General features: G+C 47.8%; 1 protein-coding gene across 1 annotated transcript; it reads left to right on the plus strand.

Moving 5' to 3' along the window:
• Nucleotides 1-350: 350 nt before the first annotated feature.
• ubtfl (upstream binding transcription factor, like) lies at nucleotides 351-14,978 on the plus strand. Its single transcript, XM_022217302.2, has 20 exons — nucleotides 351-499; nucleotides 2,871-2,969; nucleotides 3,042-3,217; nucleotides 3,302-3,385; nucleotides 3,458-3,613; nucleotides 3,770-3,834; nucleotides 8,383-8,503; nucleotides 9,197-9,307; nucleotides 9,742-9,869; nucleotides 10,728-10,869; nucleotides 10,941-10,982; nucleotides 11,153-11,266; nucleotides 11,365-11,523; nucleotides 11,601-11,729; nucleotides 11,878-11,957; nucleotides 12,280-12,469; nucleotides 13,591-13,638; nucleotides 13,883-14,020; nucleotides 14,141-14,242; nucleotides 14,496-14,978. Exons 2-20 carry the CDS (start codon nucleotides 2,909-2,911, stop codon nucleotides 14,574-14,576), a joined length of 2,127 nt encoding a protein of 708 aa, XP_022072994.1. The 5' UTR covers nucleotides 351-499; nucleotides 2,871-2,908; the 3' UTR covers nucleotides 14,577-14,978.
• Nucleotides 14,979-17,599: the final 2,621 nt, after the last annotated feature.

The raw sequence follows: 17,599 nt of genomic DNA on the forward strand, positions 1-17,599 counted from the left end.
AGCCGCCGACCAGCAGCTCTCCTCCGCCTCCCCGCGGCCGCAACTCTCGGCGGCCGGCCGCCGGGTCCCCGGGCCCCAGTCATCTGTCTCCCCGCCAGTTCAGCATCTGGACCCGGACCAGGTGACAGTCAGCCGGGCAGATTTACAGAAAAGGACGCCGCTGCAGTTGAACGAGAACACTACGAATATTGGAATAAAACTGACAAAAGAACAGTGAAGGTTCCCGGTGTAAAGTCGTTTTTGGCCGGTTTGGCTGCTGTTTTAGCGGCTGTCTCTGGTTTCATCCTCCGCCTTTGTCCTCATGTTTTCCCCCGGAGTTCCTCCCCCTGCGGCGCTGGGCGGAGTTTCATACCGGACTAGACGCTCCTTTTGTCGGATTCGTTTCGACCTGACTCCCCGGGGTTTACGGCTGAAAATAACACACTTTGAAAGTCCCGAAATCAGCCAAACGGCCACCGTGGTGTGCAGTAATAACCAGGGTTTCTGTCTGAACCAGCAGGTAAGCAGTAAGTTGCGATTTTAAGCAGATTTCTATGGTTTTCTGGTCGTTTGTCCCCGAATCTCCAGAACATTCATGGCGGCTTCGCAGTGAAGGCTTCTGGGGCAGCAGCAGCTCATCCCGCCGCTCCGCTCCGCACCGAAGCCCCCGAATCCACCACTTCTACTAAATAACTCACTTTGAGCCAATAATTCACCAAAATACTCAAATATGACGAAGAATTAATGCTCAGATGGCGGCGTATTTTAACATTTAAGCAGTTTTGTAAAATAATGCGATTATCCACGTGTCAGTGCTGCTCGGTGTTTCCGACGTTTTTCATTAAATCGTTTTTTTTTCAGTTTTCTTCGTTTTTCTCGGTTTGCTCGTTAAACCAGAAAACGGTGCTTCTGTCTGCAGTTGCTCCTTGCGTGCCAGCGGAAGCTACTTGCTGACTCCTGCCGGAGGACGGGCGCCATTACCGGGCAGCTGGAGCCTGACGGCCCGCTGCGACCCGCCGCCGCTCCGCCGCCGCCGCCGCATTCAGCCCCTCCAGGCCCCGTTTGAACCCCGACACGGTGACACTCCGTCGGGCTTTAGTGATCCAGAACATCGGTCCTGTTTCTCACCATCTGAGAGATTTACACGGAGTTTCGGTCCGGAGCTGCTTTATGCCGCCCAAAGTTCGGAGCAACTTTACAGCTGAGCTCCAAACTGAGGGCTGAAGATAAAAACCCGGTTCCGTTAACGGAGCCGTTTCTGGTCACGGAGCTGGTTCTGTTAACGAAGCCGGTTCTGCACAGTGTGGCCTTAAAGCTACATGTTTTAAATGGACTTTGGTTTAGTTAGCTCCCAGCCGTTAGCAGCGGTTCTGTTACCGACAGAACCGGAACCGGCTCCGACCCTCGGTGACCTTCATCGGGCCGCAGGGACTCCCTCTGCCGGGTTGAGGTGACCGCGGCCGGGCAGCGGGTCAGAGCGGAGCTGGTGGAGAAAACAACTGCTCCCAAGTTAATAATGAATCTCTGGAAAACACTCAAATAATTTATTTTTTTTCTGGAAAACACTACAGGAATCTCTTACTGAGGTTGGTTAAAGACAAAGAGGAAAGCAACATTTTTATGCAATATTTTCATGGCAGTATTTTATATGTAATTACATCATATGGAACTTTTTATTATTTCTATGTTTTTAAAGTATAAAGTAGAACTCTGGCATTTTCTGAACATGAATGCAGAACTCATAAATCACAAAGATATCTAATATTTTGTGGTACGATGTGACAGTTTTGACTTTCAGGTCCTGAGTTGTTTTTAAAATCTGACGTTATAAAATAATTAAACTGGATCTGTGATTTATCTCTTCCTGTCCCCTTTAAATGACCTGAAACACAGAATGTAGAACCTGATCCTCTGTAATGTTGCTGAAAGCTGCAGGAAAACTGGTAAGAGGCCTTTGAATATGCAGATTTACTGACTCAAAGTTCATCCAACTCAGTGGAACCTAATTTAAGACTCGTCTGAAATGTTCTGATGGAAATGTGAGAAAACCTCCATGCAGAACTTTATTGATGAGTTTGTTTTCCAGAGAATGAAATGAGAAGCACTGGACCTCTCTCAGAGCAGAGCTGTGTTCTGTTGGTCTCTGAATGTTCTGAGCCGGTGATCTAAGCAGGTCAGACCCAGTACCGACTCTGCTAAACTTTGAACACAGTCTAAAGTGAAGCTTCTCATTAACAGACAGCAGCAGCAGAACTCTGGGATTGAATGATTTTTACACATTTCAGCTCCAATATTCCTGAAGAACATCAAACACAGAATGACAGAACAGTACCAGAACATGAGCAGAACATTACTAGAACATTAGTAGAACAATATGTCGTAGTGGTTAGCACTTTCTCCTTGCAGCAAGAAGATCCCCGGTTCAAATCCCGGCCTGGGATCTTTCTGCATGGAATTTACATGTTCTCCCTGTACATGCGTGGGTTTTCTCCGGGCACTCCGGCTTCCTCCCACAGTCCAAAAACATGCTGAGGTTAATTGGTTACTCTAAATTGCCCGTAGGTGTGAATGTGAGTGTGATTGTGTGTCTGTATATGTAGCCCTGTGACAGACTGGTGACCTGTCCAGGGTGTCCCCTGCCTTCACCCGAGTCAGCTGGGATAGACTCCAGCACCCCCCATGACCCTAGTGAGGAAAAAGCGGTGTATAGAGAATGGATGGATGGATAGTAGAACATTACCGGAACGTTAACAGAACTGTGTCTTTGTTTGCAGATCACAGTACACTCTGTAGTCCCAGTCTCTACCCGTAGGGGGCGGTGTTTCTGTAGTTCCAGTCTGTACCTGTAGAGGGCGGTGTTTCTGTGGTCTCAACTGTGTTTGTGTGTCCAGAGGCGTCAGGGGGCGGAGTCTTCTGCGTCAGGTGCTGCATGATGAACGGCAGCAGCAGCGCCTCCGCGCCTCAGAGCACCAGGATCAAGGCTGAACCAGGTAACCTCCAAACTGTGGCATCGGTGTAGATGACTGGTTCTGGCCCGGTTCTGACCCTGTGGCTGTGTTTAGATGACTGGAGTAAGGAGGACTGCCTGACTCTGCTGGAGAGGATCCGCAGTCTGCTGCCGGACGGAGACGCCATGAAGTATAAGACCACCGAGTCGCACTTTGACTGGGAGAAGGTCTGCTTCGGCAGCTTCACTGGAGACATGTGCCGCCAGAAGTGGCAGAAGGTGTCGTGTGAGGTACCAGGTCCAGTTCCCTCAGAACCCCCTGAGTGAATGCTGAGCTTCATTCATTCAGTTTGGGTCTTTAATCGTCTGTTTCAGGTCCGGAAGTACCGAACAATGACGGAGCTCATCGTGGACGCCATCGAGTTCGTAAAGAACCCGTACAAAGGCAAGAAGCTGAAGGTGAGACCCGGTGAACCCGATCAGAACCAGGAACCGGAACTCCTGGTAACCTCTGTTCTCTGTCATCTTCAGACTCACCCAGATTTCCCCAAGAAGCCGCTGACTCCCTACTTTCGGTTCTTCATGGAGAAACGAGCCAAATACGCCAAAATCCACCCCGAGATGAGCAACCTGGACCTTACCAAGATCCTGTCCAAGAAGTACAAGGAGCTGCCCGACAAGAAGAAGGTGCAGACCAGACCAAGCTCGTCCAGACGTCCTGGACTGAGCCCCGAGCGGGTCTAGGTGTCCTGGACCCAGCAAGTCCAGACGTCCTGGACCTCCTGCTGCTCACAGTAGATTTATTCCAAATACAATCTGATCCATGTTCTCATTTCTCTGCAGCAAAAGTACATCACAGAGTTCCAGAGAGAGAAAGAAGACTTCGAGAAGAACATGACTCGCTTCAAGTGAGTTGAACTACAGCTATCTTCAACTAACCTGTTAACTGGCACTGTAAATTAGCTCACCTGTTAGCTTTCAGCTGTTAGCTATAGCCCTGTAGCGACTGGTGTTGGAGTGTGGTCTTAGCTTGTGGTCTTAGCTTGTGGTCTTAGCTTGTGGTCTTAGCTTGTGGTCTTAGCTTGTGGTCTTAGCTTGTGGTCTTAGCTTGTGGTGTTGGCGTGTAGTGTTGGCGTGTAGTGTTAGCATGTGGTATTAGCATGTGGTGTTAGTGTGTAGTGTTAGCATGTTGTGTTAGTGTGTGATGCTAACATGTAGTGTTAGCATGTGGTGTGAGTGTGTGATGTTGGAATGTAATGTTAGTGTGTGGTGTTAATATGTGGTGTTGGTATGTAGTGTTAGTGTGTGGTGCTAGTATGTAGTGTTAGCATGTAGTGCTAGTACGTAGTGTTAGCATGTGATGTTAGCCGAAGAAGGAGGGGAGGAAGGCGTGTTCGTAGGAAGAGAGAGAAGAACACCAAGAGTATAGGACTGAGAGTAGGGACTTTGAATGTTGGAACTATGACAGGAAAAGGTAGAGAGCTGGTTGACATGATGCAGAGGAGGAAGGTGGACATACTGTGTGTCCAGGAGACCAGGTGGAAAGGTAGTAAAGCTAGAAGTCTAGGAGCAGGGTTCAAGTTGTTCTACCATGGTGTAGATAGGAAGAGAAATGGAGTAGGAGTTATCTTGAAGGAGGAGTTTGTTACGAATGTCCTGGAGGTAAAAAGAGTGTCAGATCGAGTGATGAGCCTGAAGCTAGAAATCAAAGGTGTGATGTTCAATGTTGTTAGTGGGTATGCTCCACAGGTAGGATGTGAGCTGGAGGAGAAGGAGAAATTCTGGTTGGACCTTGATGAAGTGATGCAGAGCATCCCTAGAAGTGAGAGAGTTGTCATTGGTGCAGACTTCAAAGGACATGTTGGTGCAGGAAACAGAGATGATGAGGAGGTCATGGGCAGGTTTGGTATCCAGGAGAGGAATGCAGAAGGACAGATGGTGGTTGACTTTGCAAAAAGGATGGAAATGGCTGTAGTGAATACTTTCTTCCAGAAGAGGCAGGAACATAGGGTGACCTATAAGAGTGGAGGTAGGAGCACACAGGTAGACTACATCTTGTGTAGACGGTGTAATCTGAAGGAGATCAGTGACTGCAAAGTAATGGTAGGTGAGAGTGTAGCCAGACAGCATAGGATGGAAAATTTTACTGCTCAAAGCTTGCTCTTCTACAACTCAGGAGACAAATTTGAGATTCTCATGTCAGCCTCATTTTAGTTTCTATTTTGTCTAAAGGTTTCTCATACATTTCTCCTAAAATTCACTAGGAGAAATAGGTGAGACAGGATAATTAGAGGGAGTCATACTTGAGACTTGTGGGAGATACCCTGCTAATCTCAATACAGTGTGTTTAATGGCTCCTTTATTTCTCCTCTGGAAAAGAAAATGAACAATAGTGGAGCTTCTACAGAGCAATATGTGAGACTCACTCACACCTCCACAACAGACTCGGAATCAAACCACAACCTTCTGGGTGTGAGACAGCCACTCTACCCACTGAGCTATGCATATATTAATCTGCACACACACACCTTATAAATGCTGCAACAAATAAGAAGTTTCCAGGATACAGCCTAAACATCTTGAGCCACTTATAATAATATATGGTGACTTCAATCATGTCACCCTCTCCTCCCACTTGACTGGATTTATCATTCTAAACACCACGGATCATCCACTCATAATATCGTGATGGGCCTCTCTCTGGACTGCAGGACGGAGAGATATAGAAGATCTTTGTACCCACAGTGATCAGGCTTTATAATTCTATAGCAAATAGCAGATGAGCTGACAGACAAATGAATTTCCCTTTTGGGATGAATAAAGTAATCTGAATCTTTATTAATTAATTAAAAAAATATCATGTGGATTACAATAAAGTCAACATGCTAGATGATTAAAAACAACCAAAACGTTGATCTGAGTCTGAGAATTCAATGAGCGCTTGTGGCGAGCTCTTCATTTGTTCTGTCTGAGCTTAGTATGAGATGCATGAACTGAAGCTGGGATGAGAACAGATTGAGTTCTTAGAGAGAGCTCTCTGATTTCTCTGCCTGAGATCACAAAGAGACACAAAAGTTGAGAAACTCTGAGAATTATATGAGAGCTTGTTGAGATCTCTTCTGAAACTTTAAAGGAGACTAAACTGAGATTTAGTGCATCTTATTGCTCAGGAGAAAAAAATGAGACACAGGAGAAATAAACCTTAGTCTCAGTTTGGTGTCACACAGATCTCAAAGTTGTCTAGGAGAAGTAAATGAGACATTTTTGAGATCTCTTTTTGAATTTTCTTTTCCTCTGGGGGATGACCCTGGTGGTGAAGAAGATGAAGAGGGCAAAGGCAGAGCAGAGGACCAAATGGTGGAAGCTGAAAAAGGAAGAGTGTTGTTTGACTTTTAGGAAAGAGTTGAGGCAGGCTTTGGATGGTCAGGAGGTGCTTCCAGATGACTGGACAACTACAGCAAATGTGATCAGGGAGACAGGTCGGAGAGTACTTGGTGTGTCATCTGGAAGGAAAGGAGATAAGGAGACTTGGTGGTGGAATGAGGAGGTGCAGGAGTGGATCCAGAGAAAGAGGTTAGCTAAGAAGAAGTGGGACACTGAGAGGACTGAAGAGAGTAGACAGGAGTACAGGGAGATGCAGCGTAAGGTGAAAGTAGAGGTGGCAAAGGCCAAACAAGGGGCTTACGATGACTTGTATTCTAGGTTGGACAGTAAGGAGGGAGAGACTGACCTGTACAGGTTGGCAAGGCAGAGAGACAGAGATGGGAAGGACGTGCAGCAGGTTAGGGTGATAAAGGATAAGGATGGAAGTGTGTTGACAGGTGCCAATAGTGTGATGGGAAGATGGAAAGAGTACTTTGAAGAGTTGATGAATGAGGAAAATGAGAGAGAACGAAGAGTAGAAGAGGTGACTGTTGTGGACCAGGAAGTAGCAAAGATTAGTAAGGATGAAGTGAGGAGGGCATGGAAGAGGATGAAGAGTGGAAAGGCACTTGGTCCTGATGATATACCTGTGGAGGTATGGAAGTGTCTCAGAGAGGTAGCAGTAGAGTTTCTGACTGGGTTGTTCAACAGGATCTTAGATCGTGAGAAGATGCCCGAGGAATGGAGGAGAAGTGTGCTGGTGCCCATCTTTAAGAACAAGGGAGATGTGCAGAGTTGTGGCAACTACAGAGGAATAAAGCTGATGAGCCACACGATGAAGCTATGGGAAAGAGTAGTTGAAGCTAGACTAAGGGCAGAGGTGAACATCTGTGAGCAGCAGTATGGTTTCATGCCAAGAAAGAGTACAACAGATGCAATATTTGCTTTGAGGATGTTGATAGAGAAGTACAGAGAAGGTCAGAAGGAGCTGCATTGTGTCTTTGTAGATCTGGAGAAAGCTTCTGACAGGGTGCCCAGAGAGGAACTGTGGTTTTGTATGAGGAAGTCTGGAGTGGCAGAGAAGTGAAGAGTGGTGCAGGACATGTATGAGGACTGTAAGACAGTGGTGAGGTGTGCTGTAGGAGTAACAGAGGAGTTCAAGGTGGAGGTGGGAGTACATCAGGGATCAGCTCTGAGCCCCTTCTTGTTTGCTATGGTGATGGACAGGATGACAGACGAGGTTAGACAGGAGTCTCCATGGACTATGATGTTTGCAGATGACATTGTGATCTGTAGTGAGAGCAGGGAACAGGTGGAGGAGAAGCTAGAGGCGTGGAGGTTTGCCCTGGAAAGGAGAGGAATGAAGGTTAGCCGCAGCAAGACGGAGTATCTGTGTGTGAATGAGAGGGACCCAAGTGGAAGAGTGAGGTTACAGGGAGAAGAGATCAAGAAGGTGGAGGATTTTAAGTACTTAGGGTCAACAGTCCAGAGCAATGGAGAGTGTGGAAAAGAGGTGAAGAAGCGTGTACAGGCAGGCTGGAAGGGCTGGAGAAAAGTGTCAGGTGTGATAGAAGAGTTTCAGCTAAAATGAAAGGAAAGGTTTACAAAACTGTGGTGAGACCAGCCATGTTGTTTGGTCTGGAGACAGTGTCCCTGAGGAAAAGACAGGAGGCAGAGCTGGAGGTAGCAGAAGTGAAGATGCTGAGGTTCTCTTTGGGAGTGACCAGGATGGATAGGATCAGGAATGAGTACATCAGAGGGACAGCACATGTTAGAGGCTTTGGAGATAAAGTCAGAGAGGCCAGACTGAGATGGTTCAGACATGTCCAGAGGAGAGAGAGTGAATATATTGGTAGAAGGGTGCTGAGTTTCCCACTGCCAGGCAGGAGGCCTAGAGGAAGACCAAAGAGGAGGTTTATGGATGTGGTTAAAGAGGACATGAAGGTAGTTGGTGTGAGAGAAGAAGATGCAGCAGACAGGGTTAGATGGAGGCAATTGATTCACTGTGGAGACCCCTGAAGGGAAAAGCTGAAAGGAAAAGAAGAAGAAGTTAGCATGTGATGTTAGCATGGCTAATGTCAGTTGACCTGCAGGGAGGAGCATCCGGAGCTGATTGAAGAGAAGAAGAAGTCGGATCTGCCAGAGAAACCCAAAACTCCTCAGCAGCTGTGGTACAACCACGAGAAGAAGACTTACATGAAGCTTCACCCTGAGGTACATGCTAAATACATGATACATAAACACTGAACAGACATCAATCCTTGTTAAATACTGAAAAAAATGCATGTTACACACATGACATACATGCTAATTCATGTTACATATGCACTACTACACACTGAATACAAATTATACATGTTAAATGCATGTAAATAAGTAAAGGTGATGAACACAAAATACACATTAATACATGTTAGTATGCATTAATATATGTTTAATACATGCTAGAAACATGCTAATACATGCAAATAAAACATGCTAATTGATGGTAATTCATACACAATGCATAATCTAATAGTAATAATACCCCCTAATACATGGTAATACATACTAAGTACATGCTAGTGGACACTTACATGTGCTGAATACATGTTTATATACATTACCTACATGTTAATACCCAATAAAAACACGATAATACATACACATATGTGCTCATTACATGCTGATCTACACTAAAAGCACAGGAATATGTTAATACACGCTTAATACATGCTAAAAACATGCTAGATGCAGACAAAGTGATAGAAATACAGTGGTTAGTGTGTTAAATCACACACAGATGTGTTCAACATGTTCTCAGTATTACTTGAATGATACCAGACTAAACACGCTGATGATAACTTCAGGCTGAGGACACTGGACCAGGTGGATCCAGGTGAGTCTGATGATCTCCGTATGTTCCAGGTGAGTCAGAAGGAGCTGAAGGAGGCTCTGAGGAGGCAGTGGTCCCAGCTGTCCGACAAGAGGAGGCTCAAGTGGATCAGCAAGGCCCTGGAGCTGCAGAAAGACTACGAGGTACCGGACTGGACTGAGTGACACCATAAAGGGTCAGACTGAGGCTGGACTGAACCCAGACTGGACTTCTGGTTCTGTCTGCATCATTGTCTGGTGTCCAGCTCCCATGCTGGTCCAGGATTTGACAAAAATAACTAAGTACATTTATTCAAGTACTTAAATATACTTTGAGTACTTCCTGTTATTTTCTGCTCCTCAACAAGATGCAGATTTGAAAAAAGAAAATCTAAAAACTTTTTCACTTCATTAGTCTGAGTGGGAGGACAAAGCAGTGGATCAGAACCTAGTTCTTCTCAGATGAACCTGCTGCTGACCAGACACCAGGCAGAGGAACAAACTCAGTTTTTACTGCTGCTGAACACGAGTACTGCAGTATTTTCTCTTTGCTGTGGTACTACTGAAGTAAATCTGTGTTACTTGCTGGTGTGTTTCAGGACAGTATGAGAGCTTATCATGAAGCTCATCCAGACGTCAACTCAGACGATCACGTTCGCTCCGTCCTCACCAAAGCTGAGAGACAGCTGAAGGACAAGTTCGATGGACGGCCGACAAAACCTCCACCGTGAGTCTCCTTTAGTGCTGAGCTAGCAGGTGCAGGGCTAGCAGGTGCAGGGCTAGCAGGTACAGGGCTAGCAGGTACAAAGCTAGCAGGTACAAAGCTAGCAGGTGCAGGGCTAGCAGGTACAGGGCTAGCAGGTACAAAGCTAGCAGGTACAAAGCTAGCAGGTGCAGGGCTAGCAGGTACAGGGCGAGCAGGTACAAAGCTAGCAGGTACAAAGCTAGCAGGTGCAGGGCGAGCAGGTACAAAGCTAGCAGGTACAAAGCTAGCAGGTACAGGGCGAGCAGGTACAAAGCTAGCAGGTACAAAGCTAGCAGGTGCAGGGCTAGCAGGTACAGGGCTAGCAGGTGCAGGGCGAGCAGGTACAGGGCTAGCAGGTGCAGGGCGAGCAGGTACAGGGCTAGCAGGTACAGGACGAGCGTTGCATTAACGGGTACTCTCTGTACCGGCCGTTGCAGTAACGGATACTCTCTGTACCGACCGTTGCAGTAACGGATACTCTCTGTACCGACCGTTGCAGTAACGGATACTCTCTGTACCGACCGTTGCATTAACGGGTACTCTCTGTACCGGCCGTTGCAGTAACGGATACTCTCTGTACCGACCGTTGCAGTAACGGATACTCTCTGTACCGACCGTTGCAGTAACGGATACTCTCTGTACCGACCGTTGCAGTAACGGATACTCTCTGTACCGACCGTTGCAGTAACGGGTACTCTCTGTACCGACCGTTGCAGTAACGGGTACTCTCTGTACCGACCGTTGCAGTAACGGGTACTCTCTGTACCGGCCGTTGCAGTAACGGGTACTCTCTGTACTGGCTGTTGCAGTAACGGGTACTCTCTGTACTGGCTGTTGCAGTAACGGGTACTCTCTGTACTGCGCTGAGCTGATGGTGAACATGAAGGATGTCCCCAGCACGGAGCGCATGGTTCTGTGCAGCAAACAGTGGAAGATGATGACGCAGAAAGAGAAGGACATGTTCCAGAAACGCTGTGAGCAGGTCGGTTCTCCTCTCAGGATCCAGCTGCAACCTACTGCAGGCTTTGGTTCTAACTTGTGTGTCTCCTCCAGAGAAAGAAGCAGTACGACGTGGACCTGCAGAGGTTCCTGGAGGTGAGACTTTAAATCTCTGAACCAATCATTCTGAGTACTCCTGTTGTCTGTCCAGCAGACGAGTTCTGTCCTTCACGTTCTTCTGGTTCCACAGAGCTGCAGGCCTTTAGATAGAAAACAGAAACACAGACGGGTTAACTGCAGAATGTGAACTTGATGTTTGTCCTCAGAGTCTTCCAGAGGAGGAGCGGGACCGAGTCCTGACGGAGGAGAAGCTGGGCGGAGCTAAGCTGGCGGTGGGCGTGGCCTCCAGCCCACACAGAGCCAAGTCTCCATCTGCTAAGGTCTGTCTCCTCCTCCTGTCTCTGTGTTTGTCTGTCTCCTCCTCCTCCTGTCTGTGTTCGTCTGTCTCCACCTCCTTAACTAATGCTCTGTCATCCAGGAGCGCTGTCGGGAGGCGGAGCCAGAGCCGTGGGTTCCTGCTGGACCGCCCAAGGACAGGAGAGATGGAAAGAAAACGGCGAAGCTTCCAGAGACGCCAAAAACAGCCGAGGACATGTGGCAGCACAGTGTGATCGGAGACTACCTGGCCAAATACAGGGTGAGCCCACGCTAGCCGTTAGCTTCCTGTTGTCCTGAGTGATCAGCTGTTAACCTACTTCTGATCATGTGACTCAGAGCGACCGCAGGAAGGCGCAGGCGGCGATGGAGGCAGCCTGGAAGTCCATGGAGAAGAAGGAGAAGATTACTTGGATCAAGAAGGCGGCCGAGGACCAGAAACGTTACGAGGTTCAGTACCGGCCTGTGGTCAGTGAGCCACGCCCACAAACGGACCCCGCCCACTGACATATGGCCCCTCCCATCCACTGATTATTACTGACTCCTCCCACTGCAAGCTGTGCTCTGTGCTGATTGGTGGGTTGTCTGTGCTGTGCTGACAGTGTTTGTCCTGCAGAGGGAGCTGTTGGAGATGAGGACTCCGGCTGCAGGTCAGAGGAAGCCCAAGTTTGACGGAGAACCCAAGAAACCTCCAGTGTGAGTCCAACTGTTGGAGTTAGTTTAGATGTCTGCTCTGGTGATGATGATGAAGCTGGTGATGTAGATGCTGAAGGTGGAGGTGAAGGTGATGAAGGTGTTGTGGTCCAGCCTGCAGGATTCTGCTGTTTACTGTCTTTGGCTGCTTCCTGAGCTCCAGTTTCACGAGCACATTTAAACGTCCTGCAGAGAAGAAACTAGATGTTCTAATAACATGTTGTCCTGAGTTGTCTTGGCTGTGATTGGTCGGTGCAGCAGGGACAGGTGACACCTGCCCTCAGACTGATCTGAAGCCCCGCCCCCTGCCGTGTCTGTCCAATAGGAGCGGCTACCAGATGTTCTCCCAGGAGCTGCTGACCAACGGTGAGCTGAACCACTTCAGCCTGAAGGAGCGGATGGTGGAGATCGGCAAACGCTGGCAGAAGCTCAGCCAGAGTCAGAAGGACAAGTACAAGAAGCTGGTGGAGGAGCAGCAGGTGGAGTACAAGGCCGAGCTGGAGACTTGGGTCAAGGTGAGCTGCTGTCACCATGGCAACCACAGGTGTTCACAGCCTGAATGCAGTTTATTAGCAGGTTAGAAAACAAAGACTGATTCATAAGGCTAGCAGCTAGCAGACACATTCTAAATGTCAGAGAACATCAGGAGGTTCTCCAGGATGGTTCCTTCCACTCTAGTTAATATAGCCAATGTTCCAGGGCCAAGCAGGAGAATCGGCCCTCAGAATAATCAGAACACTCTGGAGAACCTGTTTGATTCTCTGCTGCTGATCAACCAGAGGAAAAGGTCCGTCACAGAACCCAGCTTCATGTTAGAACGCGTTCTGTTTGACCAACAGAACCCAGCATAGTAATGAAGGAACCCAGAGAAGATCTCATTTATCTGAAGGTCTCTGATCACACATAACTGTCTGGAAATGGTTCCTTAAAGAACCTATCTTTGCTAAGGTTCTAAGGAGCACCGTTTAAGTGCAGCAGGGAACCACTTTTTGATGGGTCTTTTAGGCACCTTTGGAGGTTCTTTACAGAACCTTTTGCTGAAAGTTTGGTGGTGGAAGCAGACCTGGTACTTCTGTGGCATCACCATATGTTCCAGACAGGAGGAGGAACTTTGTTCTGCTCTGTAAACAGACCTGAAGGTTCTACAGGAACAGTTCCTGTCAGAGGCTTAGAACCACCATCACACAGCCATGGAAAATAACTAGTTATTGAAGAACATCCTTCTAGATCCTCATCAGGACAGGTTGTCAGCAGAACCAGCTGGACGTCTTCTAGGTTCCTGGAGATGTTCTACTGGTTTGGAGTTTCAGATGTTTGTCTTCACCCTAAACCCATCACTGATGTCCCACCAGGAACCAGAACTCCAGGTGTGACTGGACCACCAGGAACACCTATAGTCCTCCTCACCTGGCAGGTTCTTAGCCAGTCACATCTTTAGAACCGCAGACGCTCTGGAGGTAGAACATCTTCAGAACCTCCAAGTCCGTCTGGCTTTTATTGACGTAGATAACAAACAGATACAACCTGAATAAAGCGTCCTGATAGGGAGGTCAGTGATGTCACTGTTAGTGGGCGGGGCTTGCAGCAGTCTGTCGCCACCTGCTGGCCGTTGATTTAACGTTTGTTTTGTGTTCAGTCTCTGTCTCCTCAGGATCGAGCCGTCTACAAGGAGTTCTCCTCCTCAGTGAGTATAGAATGCCTCCCACCCCAGTACCTCTGAAGTCTGACTACTTTGTGAACCTGGAGTTTCCAGCTGCACCGTTTATTTTCACTTTATGTGAACTAACATGAAGCTAACATCATAAAACTTGTTTTCACATAGCAACACTTTACCATAATGCTATGCTAAGCTAATTAGCTAACAGTACATGTGCTAGCAGAACGCTGTTGACGTTAGCTGCTGATTGGTTTGTTTATCTGTCTGTCAGAAACGTCGAAGCACCGCTAAAGTCCGCAGCAGCCCCAGCGCTAAAGTCCGCGTGACAGCCAAGGGGAAGGCAGGAAGCTCCAGAGCCGCTACGCCCGGGCTAGCTGTTAGCAAGAGAGCTATGGCTTATAGGGCCAAGGTAACACAACAACAACTACACATAGTAGCTGTTAGCAAGAGAGCTATGGCTTATAGGGCCAAGGTAACACAAATACACATAGGGTTCGGTCTGTCAGTGTGTTTTCTCTGTGATTTGCAGCAGGACATGTCGGACTCGGACGAGGAGGAGAAAAGCGACTCGTCGGACTCGGACGAAGACGACGAGACATCAGGAAGCAGTGACAGCGAAGATGACGACGAGGTGAGGAACTGATCGATAATCAAGGAAGTTCCTCCTTAAAGTCGCCCTAAACAGTTTCAGCTTTTCCAGCTTCAGAGGTTCAACAGAAGTTTTGACAGGATGACCTCAGTGAATGAAGAGTGTTGATGCTGCATTATCAGCCTCAGTTAGAGCACTTGTTTGTCATTCAGGACGTCTGTCTCCATGGAAACCAGGTAGAACCTCAGTCAGATCGAGTTGAAACATTCCAGCTGAACTCTGTTTGTTTCCTCAGAACGACGAGGATGAGGACGAAGACGAGGACGATGAAGATCAGACGTCTTCAGAGGAGTCCAGCGACTCGGACTCAGACTAGCTCCGCCCTCTCCCCCTCATTGGAGAGGACAGGCTGTGCAGGCCACGCCTCCTCACATGCCAATCATAGCGGCGGACCAATGAGAGGAGAGAGGACGTCGTGTTGCGGTCGCCTGTGAAGGGGGCGGAGCCTGACGGAGCGTTTTGTTACCTGTGTGTTTGTTTCCGTTTTTTATTGAGTGTTTGTTGGTTTTTATCTGATGGACGTTTCAGACGGGCGGAGGCAGGGAGAGGTGGGCGGGTTCTGTTTTTGAGGTGCTGGGGCTGGGGGCGGAGTTTGTACAAAGTTTAACAGGTATTGGGCGGGGCCTGTTGGTTGTCATGAGTTACTGCTGAGTCGGTGTTGGGCCTCCAATCAGCCGCCAGCCTGAGGAAATGGTAAAAATAAATGCACTTTTTCTCACATCTGCTGTCGTCATTTACTGCAGTATTCATATCAGAGGGAAGAACCTAAACCTGGACGGACCTTCAGGGTTCCACTGAGGCTGCAGAACCTCAGCGTTCTTCACTCCATCATGTCCTCTGAACTGATCAGGCTGGAGAAGATCTTCTGTTCCATCAGAAGAAAGTAAAGCTGTCTGCTCGTTCTCTACATTTCTTTGCTGATTTTCCGCTTAATAATAATACATTTTATTTATAGGCGCCTTTCAGAACACTCAGGTCACCGTACAGAGGAAACAGTTAAAACCCATTCAAATATACAGGATAAAACGTAAAAAATTCAAAATTAAATAAAGGAAAATTAGCAATTTTACAGCAACAGAAGGAGGAATGGAGGATGGTTTGAACAGGTGGGTTTGGACATGTCCAGTGTGTCGATGTTTCTGATGTCAGGTGGAGGGAGTTCCAGAGGCTGAAGGTTCTGGAGATGATGGTGGTCATACGGAAGGAGGGACGGAGAGGCTGAAGGAGGAGGATGATCTGAGAGTCTCGCTGGGAGTGTTTATGTGGCGGAGATCAGTGAGGGTACAGAGGGGTGAGGGTACGGAGGGGTGAGGGTACGGAGGGGTGAGGGTACAGAGGGGTGAGGGTACAGAGGGTCCTGAAGGTTAGCAGAATGGTTTTACAGATGATGCAGTGATTGGGAGCCGGTGAAGCCGTTGGAGAACCAGAGTGATGAGGTGGAGAGAAGGTGTCCTGGTGATGATCAGCATTCTGGATTAGGTGGAGTTCATGGAGAGACCTGAGGGGGAGACCAGAGAGAATAGAGTGGAGCAAGATGGAGGAGGTTGATGTTATGGAGATGAAAGCGGGCAGACTGATGTTATTAATGTGAGTTAGAAATGACCGCTGAAGACCCAGACTCCTGACCTGCAGGGAGACAGAGGAGTTGTCGATGCTGAAACTGTTGGTTTTTGTGAGAACTGATTTGGAGCCGATGAGGAGAACCTCAGTTTGTTACTGTTCAGTTTGAGGAAGTTGGAGGAGAACCAGGATGACAGAGGGAGCCTGGGTGTCATCTGCATAGTGATGGAACTGAATTATCTCTGGAATACGTGGCCAAGAGGGGGAAGATAAATGATGATAGGGCTTTTAGTTCCAGAGTGAGATGTTCTGCTGGTCTGATGTTGAAACCTTTGAGGTCTGCTCTGGTTTCTGGAATGTTTCAGGAAGCAGCTCCATTAAACTACTGCTAAGAACCTGAAACAAACCTGATGAAGGTTCTTCATAAACACTCCGTGCATCACGAGTACTGTACCTTCAGCAAAGTATTTCTATTCTGTGGTATTAGTACTTTGAATTAAAGATCCAAGTACTTCCTCCACCTCATTGTGACATCACAGATGACATCATCACTACAAACTGGTGGTTCAGGACTAAAGTGATTCTGGCTGAACTGAAGCCACCTTTTAAAGGATCAGATCATCACCTTCAAACATCTGATTTAGTTCAGCCGGAATCACTTCAGTCCTGGAATCTTGTTTGTGTACAGGAACATTTCTGAGTTAAAGAATCAGAATGACTGAAATACACTGATCAAAAAAAATTAAAGGAACACTTTGAAATTACATCATATTTTAATACGGGGGGAAAAAACAAACTGGATCTTAGCATTGATATGGACTGGATAATGTGTTAGGAATGAAAAGTGCCACATTGTTTGATGGAATGAAAATGATCAACCCCCCAGGAGGGCTAAATTCAAGACACCCCAAAATCAAAGTGAAAAACTGATGTGGCAGGCTGGTCCATCTTTCTGAAATTCCTTGACAGCAGCTCAAAATGGTATTCAGTAGTTTGTATGGCCTCCATGTGCTTGTATGCATGACTGACGATGCCGGGACAAGCTCTGAATGAGACGATGGATGGTGTCCTGGGGTATCTCCTCCCAGATCTGGACCAGGGCATCGCTGAGCTCCTGGACAGTCTGAGGAGCAACCTGATGGTGTCTGATGGAACAAAACATAATGTTCCAAAGGTGTTCTATTGGATTCAGGTCAGGTGAGCATGGGGGCCAGCTAATGGTATCAGTTCCTTCATCCTCCAGGAACTGCATGAGTTCTCTTTCCACATAAGACTGGGCATTGTCGTGCACCAGAAGGAATCCAGGACCACTGCACCAATGTAGGGTCTGACAATGGGTCAAAGGATTTCATCCTGATACCTAAAGGCAGTCAGAATGCCATTGTCCAGCCTGTAGAGGTCTGTGTGTCCCTCCATGGATATGCCTCCCCACACCATCACTGACCCACCACCAAACCGGTCATGCTGAACAATGTTACAGGCAGCAGAACGTTCTCCACGGCTTCTCCAGACCCTTTCATGTCTGTCACATGCGCTCAGGGTGAACCTGCTCTCATCTGTGAAAAGCACAGGGCACCAGTGGTGGACCTGCAGATTCCTGTGTTCTATGGCAAATGCCAGCCGAGCTCCACGGTGCCGGTCAGCGAGCACAGCGGGCACTAGAGGACGCTGGGCCCTCAGACCACTCTCATTACATCTCTTTCTGATTGTTTGGTCAGAGACATTCACACCAGTGGTCTGCTGGAGGTCATTTTGTAGAGCTATAGCAGTGCTCATCCT

The sequence above is a fragment of the Acanthochromis polyacanthus genome, chromosome 9 (assembly GCF_021347895.1).
Source record: "Acanthochromis polyacanthus isolate Apoly-LR-REF ecotype Palm Island chromosome 9, KAUST_Apoly_ChrSc, whole genome shotgun sequence".
NCBI classification, from domain to species: Eukaryota; Metazoa; Chordata; class Actinopteri; family Pomacentridae; genus Acanthochromis; species Acanthochromis polyacanthus.